Source organism: Carassius gibelio, chromosome A2 (assembly GCF_023724105.1).
Source record: "Carassius gibelio isolate Cgi1373 ecotype wild population from Czech Republic chromosome A2, carGib1.2-hapl.c, whole genome shotgun sequence".
Lineage (NCBI taxonomy): Eukaryota > Metazoa > Chordata > Actinopteri > Cypriniformes > Cyprinidae > Carassius > Carassius gibelio.
The window spans coordinates 1,147,617-1,155,225 of NC_068372.1; the positions used below are offsets into that span (position 1 = coordinate 1,147,617).

The following is a 7,609-nucleotide window of genomic DNA, read 5'->3' on the forward strand; positions in this document are numbered from 1 at the left end:
TGTGTCTTTAGTGGTTAAACATAAAATATAATTCAGCTGCGGGGTAAATCTAACAGGTTTTCTTTGGTCTGTATTCAATTTATCTATATGTTAAAATGAAAATAAAAAAGGCAAATTTATATAATATTTTGTTTCATTGTAATGGCTGCATATACACATATCTCTGAACAAAGTACATTTCTGCAGCTGTTATTATGCTTAAATGAAAACCAAAGGAGGCAGTGGTATTTGATATCCTATTTCGTTTTATTGTTAATATACAGTAGGGAAAATTGCAGTAGCCAAGACGAGCTGACTGAAGTTATCAAGTATAATATATATATATATATATATATATATATATATATATATATATATATATATATATATATAGTTACGCTGCTGTTTATAGATTTACCAGACTTGCGTCGTTGTGGACATCACACTCCCCAGTCGAATGCACAAAGTCTGAACTAACTACCGATGATGCACGTCAAAAATCAGCATACTTTTTTTTTTTTTTTTTTTTTTTTTTAATCAGCGGTACTTTGTATTGAAAAACGCGCACGGACCTACGTCACCAGTCATTTGCCTAATCTTCCCGGTAATTTACACCGCGGTGGAAATGCAGAAAGCAACAGGTCTGGGGGGAAAAAAGTTCCTGGGAAAAAAAGTTCCTGGTAAAAATGTTCCGGGTAATTTCGGTGGAAACGCGGCAAAAGAGTGGGCTGCAGCTGGAGTCAGTGCTTCAAGAACCACTACACACAGACGTATGCAAGACATGGTTTTCAGCTGTCACGTTCCTTGCGTCAAGCCACTCTTGAACAACAGACAGTGTCAGAAGCATCTAAAATACAAAAAGGACTGGACTGCTGCTGAGTGGTTCAAAATTATGTTCTCTGATGAAAGTAAATTTTGCATTCCCTTTGGAAATCAGGGTCCCAGAGTCTGGAGGAATCTGAGAGCCACACAATCCATGTTGCTTGAAGTCCAATGTAAAGTTTCCACAGTTAGTGATGGTTTAGGGTGCCATGTCATCTGCTGGTGTTGGTCCACTGTGTTTTCTGAGGTCCAAGGTCAACGCAGCCGTGTTGCATGATACAAATTAAAAGAAATAAACATTTTAAATATATCAGTCTGTGTGTAATGAATTGCTATAATATACAAGTTTCACTTTTTGAATGGAATTAGTGAAATAAATCAACTTTTTGGTTATATTCTAATTATATGACCAGCACCTGTATATATCTGTGTGTATGTTTTTCTTTTTGAAATTAAATATGTACATTCACCAAACTCAGTATTGCAAACTATTTACTATATACAATAAACTTTTTTTTTTTTTTTTTTTTTTACAATTTTGCTTTAACTACATGCACTGTACACTTTTTATAGTAGTGTCTAACGAATGATATGTAGTGTGTATATTATTAACTAATGTATGTATGGTTTTGCCTGAAGAGTCAAGGTATTGGAATTTAGTTTTAAGGTTTGGATTTGTGTTTAAGGTATTGTCACGGGGTGAAGAACCACTCGACAAGAGGCACGTGAAATCAAAAGCCCCGGAGGGTGGGTTTATTGAAAAGTGAAGGGTGCCTGGTGAAGTGTCCTGATCTGCTTTCCGCTGGTTGGTGCTCCCCGTGTGCTCTCCGTGCTCCTCTGTGCCAATCAAGGGGAAAGTGGGTGTCCAGACGTGCTCCAAAGGGTGTGGGCTGTCGGTCACTCGCTGCTTTCTGTGGGGATAGGAGAGAGGGGTTAGTCCAGCTTTGCATTCTGTTTGAGAACCTCTTCTCAGTGCAACATGTGCTGCTTTTCACTGTGCTGGCTGATGGGGAGCAGCTGTGACCGATCAGCCGGTGACGAGGGCGTGCAGGTGTTTTGGTTTGGTTTCCAGGGCGACGCTGATTCCTCTGGGAGTGCTCGTCACATCCCCCCCCCCTAAGTGTCGTTCTGGTCCTGCGAAGACATGTAGAAAGTAGGGGTGAGATTAGGGGAGGGTGGGGAATGACCCCTGACAGACCTGCATAAGCTGTCCAGATCCGGGAGAGGCCATCGGCGTTCGCGTTGGCGGCCCCAGCTCGATGGCGGACTTCGAAGTGGAAGTCCTGGAGCGCTAGGAACCAGCGAGTCACCCTGGCGTTGGTGTCCTTGGCGCGGGCCATCCACTGTAGGGGCGCGTGGTCGGTTACCAGGGTGAACTTGCGGCCCAGGAGGTAGTACCGGAGCTCCAGGACTGCCCACCTGATGGCCAGGGCTTCCTTCTCCACAGCGGCGTATTTCCTCTCGGCGGGGGACAGCTTCCTGCTGATGTAGATGATCGGATGCTCCTCACCTTCCTGAATTTGGGAGAGGACCGCTCCTAGTCCTGTGTCGGAAGCATCCGTCTGCAGCAGGAAGGGGCAGCTAAAGTCCGGGGCGCGGAGTACCGGCGAGGACGTGAGTGCTGCTTTCACCTGGGAGAAGGCTTCTTCCGCCGACGGGGTCCAGCATACTTTCTCCGGCTGCCCCTTCCTGGTCAGGTCTGTCAGGGGGGCGGCTAAAGAGGAGAAGTTGGGGATAAAACAACGATAATAACCCGCCAACCCCAAGAAGGCTCGTACCTGGGTCTTTGTCTCCGGTCTTGGTGTGGCGTGGATGGCCTCAACTTTCTTGTCTTGCGGCCGGATGAGTCCTCGGCCGACTTGATAGCCCAGGTACTTGGCCTCAGAGAGGGCTAGGTGGCATTTTCGGGGGTTGGCGGTAAGTCCAGCCCGCCGGAGCTCCGAGAGCACCCTCCGCAGACGATCCAGATGTTCGTCCCACGCCTCGGAGTGGACCACGACGTCATCCAGGTAGGCGGCCGCGTAAGCTTGGTGAGGCCGCAGGAGGATGTCCATCATTCGCTGGAACGTCGCGGGGGCCCCATGTAGGCCGAAGGGAAGGGTCCGGTACTGCCAGTGGCCACTGGGGGTGGAGAAGGCGGTTTTCGGCTTGGCGGCCTCGGAGAGCGGTACCTGCCAATAGCCCTTGGTTAGGTCTAGGGTGCTGATATACCGGGCCCTTCCTAGCCGGTCCAGCAGTTCGTCCACCCGAGGCATGGGGTACCCGTCGAATTCGGAGACTTCGTTCAGGCGGCGGAAGTCGTTACAAAAGCGGAGGGTGCCATCCGGCTTTGGGACCATCACAATGGGGCTGGACCACGGACTCCGGGATGGTTCTATTACCCCCAACTTTAGCATCTGTTGGACCTCTTCCTCAATAGCCTGCCGACGAGCCTCCGGGACTCGGTAGGGCCGTTGCCTAACGACGACTCCTGGGGGCGTCCGGATATGGTGTTGAAGCACGTTGGTCTGCCCGGGCTGAGAGGAGAACACATCCTGGAACTGACTGACCAGGTGCTGCAGCTCCGTCTTCTGGGCAGCCGAAAGGTGGGGGTTGATATCCACAACCACGGGCTCGGTGAGGCTTAGGGCAGCTACTTGGTCCCGGGTCCCCACCCATTTCTTTAGGAGGTTGACGTGGTAGAGTTGCTCCGCCTGCCGTCGTCCCGGCTGTCTCAGGCGGTAAGTGACCGGTCCAACCCTCTCGACGACCGAGTAGGGCCCCTTCCAGGAGGCCAGAAATTTGCAGGCGGAGCTGGGGACCAGGACCATGACGCGGTCTCCCGGTTGGAACTCCCGTGGCTGGGCTGTCCGGTCATAATGACGTTGCTGCGCTTGTTGGGCCCTGGTGAGGTGTTCCCGGACTAACGGCATCACTCGGTCGATCCGTTCCCTCATTTGCCGGACATGTTCGATGACGGTACGATGCGGGGCCGGCTGCTGCTCCCACGCTTCCCGGGCCACGTCCAAGAGGCCCCGGGGTTGACGGCCAAACAGGAGCTCGAAGGGGGTGAAGCCAGTTGAGGCCTGGGGAACTTCGCGGATCCCGAAGAGCACGTAGGGGATCATGAGGTCCCAATCCCGCTTGTCCTCCGCCGCCACACGTCTGAGCATTTGCTTGAGGGTCTGGTTAAATCTCTCTACGAGGCCATCCGTCTGGGGGTGATAAACAGTGGTCCTCAACTGCTTCACCCGCAGCAGCCGGCAGAGGTCAGCCATTAGCCGGGACATAAAGGGGGTTCCCTGGTCAGTCAGGATCTCTGAGGGGAGGCCGACTCGGCTGGCCAGCAGAAACAGCTCCTGGGCGATGGACTTTGCGGTGGCCTTCCGCAGGGGGACTGCTTCTGGGTACCGGGTGGCATAGTCGACGATGACCAGGATGTGCTCATGCCCTCGGGCAGACTTCGGCAACGGCCCCACTATGTCCATTCCAATCCGCTCGAAGGGCACCTCGATGATAGGCAGCGGGATGAGCGGGCTGGGGGGAGGAGTCCGGGGCGACGTGGCCTGACAGGTCGGGCAGGCCTGGCAGAACCGCTTTACCTCGGCGTCCAGGCCCGGCCAATGGAAACGGTCGCGGATGCGTTGGGCAGTATTGGCTGCCGCGAGGTGTCCTGCCATGGGGTGGGAATGGGCCAGCTCCAGAATGGTCTCGGTCTTGGCACGAGGCACAACTAGTAACTTTTTCTCCTCCCCCCTACGCTGGGCGACACAATACAGCAGGCCATTCTCTACGACAAAATGTGGGAGAGGGTGGGGCCGGGGGAGGACGTCCTCTCCATCCACGACTCGCACCTGGCTCCAACAGTGCTTGAGTCGGTCGTCCTCCCGCTGTTCCTTGGCGAAAGAGCCCCCTCCAGCGGCCTGTTGGTAGACATCATAAAACAGATTAGTAGATTGGGAGGGGGCCTCACCTTCTCTCCCACTGTCGGAGACGAGCAGGGCCGGTCGGCGGCGGGGTCCAGGCGGCCGCCTCGGTCTTCGACGGTTCCCCTTGGGGCTGGCAGGCTGGGTAGCGGCGGACAGCAGCTTCTCGAAGCCGGGCCAATCCCTTCCAAGCAGTACGGCCACCGGCAGGTCCTTCACTAGGCCTACCTCCACTGGCCAGGTGCCTTGGGGGGACGAAATGACCATTTCACGGGCCGGTACTTGACGAGTGTCTCCGTGCACACAGGTAATCGGTAGGAAGTTTTTCCGGCCGCTTCGCGGGGCGCACAGCCGCGCCTGGATGAGGGTGACCGCACTGCCTGAGTCCAGCAGGGCCCGGAACCGTCTTCCATCCACCCTCACATCTGCTTCGGGGGCTCCCGCCGGCACCCGTTGGTGAAGGATGCAGCCTGCCAGCCAGGCTCGCGGAGGCGACGGTGGTTCGGCACTTGGCATGGGCTCATCTCGCGGTGGGGGAACCGTCGGCCTGCTGACGGGTCGCGCGGTGCCTTCGAGCGGGCGTCGCTCCTGGACCACCCTCCGGGGGAAGGGCGGCAGCCGGTCCCCTGCCCCGCTGGGATGAACGGCATCCGCCAGCTCGATCGCCTCCACTAGTTCCCGGACGTCACGTGGGTCCCTCATGCCGACGGCCTGTCGGTGGGCGCGTGGTAGTGCGCGCAGGAGGCGATCGACCACCACTCGTTCCGCTACCTGTGTTGGTGTGGGGTTTCCTGCCAACAGCCAGTGCTGGGCGAGGCGGCTGAGTTCGGCTGCCTGGGCACGGGCTGGCACCCGGGGCTTGTATTCCCACTCGTGGAACTGCTGGGCGGCACTTATAGGGGAGAGGCCCAGCCTCGCCAGGATCTCTCGCTTCACTTCGACATAACTGTCGGCACTCGTCAGGGGGAGCGAGAAGTAAGCCATCTGTGCTTCACCGGTGAGTAGGGGTGCCAGCGCACGCGCCCACTCGTCCTCTGGCCATCCCTCTCGGTGGGCAGTGTTTTCGAAGACCTGAAGGAAGGCTTCCACATCGTCATCGGCCGTCATCTTGGGCAACAGACGGGTGGCTTGTGCCCGAGGCTCAGGTAGCGGAACGCGCTGGGCCGCGGCCGCCCGGACGGCGGCGAGTTCATCCTCCGTCCTGCCTAGGCGAGTGGCGAGGTGTTCCGCTATTTGCTGCTGGCGGATGCTAACCTCAGCGAGGCGTTGTAAGACGTCCTCCATCGCGGGGCCGCGCGTGCCGCCTTCCGTGGTGCTGCTGACAGAAAGCAAAAAAAAATTAGGAGTTGGGGCGGTGACCTTGTCGGTGATTCCTCACTGTTCTGCCCGCATTCTCCACCACTGTCACGGGGTGAAGAACCACTCGACAAGAGGCACGTGAAATCAAAAGCCCCGGAGGGTGGGTTTATTGAAAAGTGAAGGGTGCCTGGTGAAGTGTCCTGATCTGCTTTCCGCTGGTTGGTGCTCCCCGTGTGCTCTCCGTGCTCCTCTGTGCCAATCAAGGGGGAAAGTGGGTGTCCAGACGTGCTCCAAAGGGTGTGGGCTGTCGGTCACTCGCTGCTTTCTGTGGGGATAGGAGAGAGGGGTTAGTCCAGCTTTGCATTCTGTTTGAGAACCTCTTCTCAGTGCAACATGTGCTGCTTTTCACTGTGCTGGCTGATGGGGAGCAGCTGTGACCGATCAGCCGGTGACGAGGGCGTGCAGGTGTTTTGGTTTGGTTTCCAGGGCGACGCTGATTCCTCTGGGAGTGCTCGTCACAGTATTGAGAAAATGAGTGATGATTTCAAGAAATGTGTTTTAGCAATTCAGAAAAACTGTTAATGTAATGGAAGCATAAGCACAAGTTCTACCAGGAAGACTTAATGCCACATCACATTTTACAATTAGATCTAGCCAATTGGCACTCAACACAAGGAATATAAAAGCCCTGTACTCACCCTTCATTGTGTTTGCAGATACTTTATCGTCGTTTCTTGCTCAAACTATCACTTGACTTATTGCCCGAATTTCCCTGGGTTACTTGCATATATTTAAGTTCGCCTCCAGCGAACAATTGCCAGTTTGACATTTCTCTCAAAATGCACACTAGATTGTTGGCATTGCTCTGGTGTCACGGTGAATGTTTGCGGTTGTTTGGTAGTGTTGCATGATACAGGTGTTGGAGTTTTTCCGGTAGAGGATGTGAAACATTGGCGGATTTCTTAGTGTTTAATTATTTCAGGTTTTATTAGACTTACAGATGATACCATGTACATGGAAGTTACCATTTATACAACCCCTTCCAAAAAAAGTGAGAGCAAGAGATCCATAGGACTTTTGTCCTGTGGCGTTAAACTCAATACTAGCTAAATGCATGGTAAGAGGAGTTAGTTTTCATCTAAAACCATACATATCAGAACAATTAGATGTACTGCAATTTGCATATGAATCACAAAGAGGAACAGAGGATGCAACGCTCACTCTGGTCGATACAATTACTAACCATTTACAACAAGCAGAGGTTTATTTGCGTGTTCTTTTTATTGATTACACCTCTGCCTTTAATACCATGCAGATACATTTACTCTTGGGACGTCTCTGTGTTCTAAGTGTGAATGGGGAAATAGTTTATTGGATAAAGTATTTTCTAACAAATTGACCACAACGAGTTTGTGCTCGGGGGTTCAAATCAGATATTATATCTTTAATCACGGGGGCACCCCAAGGATGCGTCCTGTCACCTCTTTTATTTTCTGTTTATACAAGTGGTATAAGAGTGCAGCATGAGAATTACAAACTACTATATAAATATGCAGATGATATGGCACTTGTGGCTCTTTTATGGAAAGACTGTACGTTTTGAG

General features: G+C 53.0%; 1 protein-coding gene across 1 annotated transcript; it reads right to left on the reverse strand.

Moving 5' to 3' along the window:
* Nucleotides 1–1,548: 1,548 nt before the first annotated feature.
* Nucleotides 1,549–5,828, reverse strand: LOC128021394 (uncharacterized). The gene is made up of 2 exons (XM_052608526.1): nt 2,000–5,828; nt 1,549–1,712 (listed from the first exon to the last, which is right to left on the reverse strand). Exons 1-2 carry the CDS (start codon nt 5,811–5,813, stop codon nt 1,699–1,701), a joined length of 3,828 nt encoding a protein of 1,275 aa, XP_052464486.1. The 5' UTR covers nt 5,814–5,828; the 3' UTR covers nt 1,549–1,698.
* Nucleotides 5,829–7,609: the final 1,781 nt, after the last annotated feature.

Bases quoted from the DNA above. Each gene is read 5' to 3' on its own strand.
- LOC128021394 (XM_052608526.1), bottom strand. From the start codon at position 5,813: ATGACGGCCGATGACGATGTGGAAGCCTTCCTTCAGGTCTTCGAAAAC.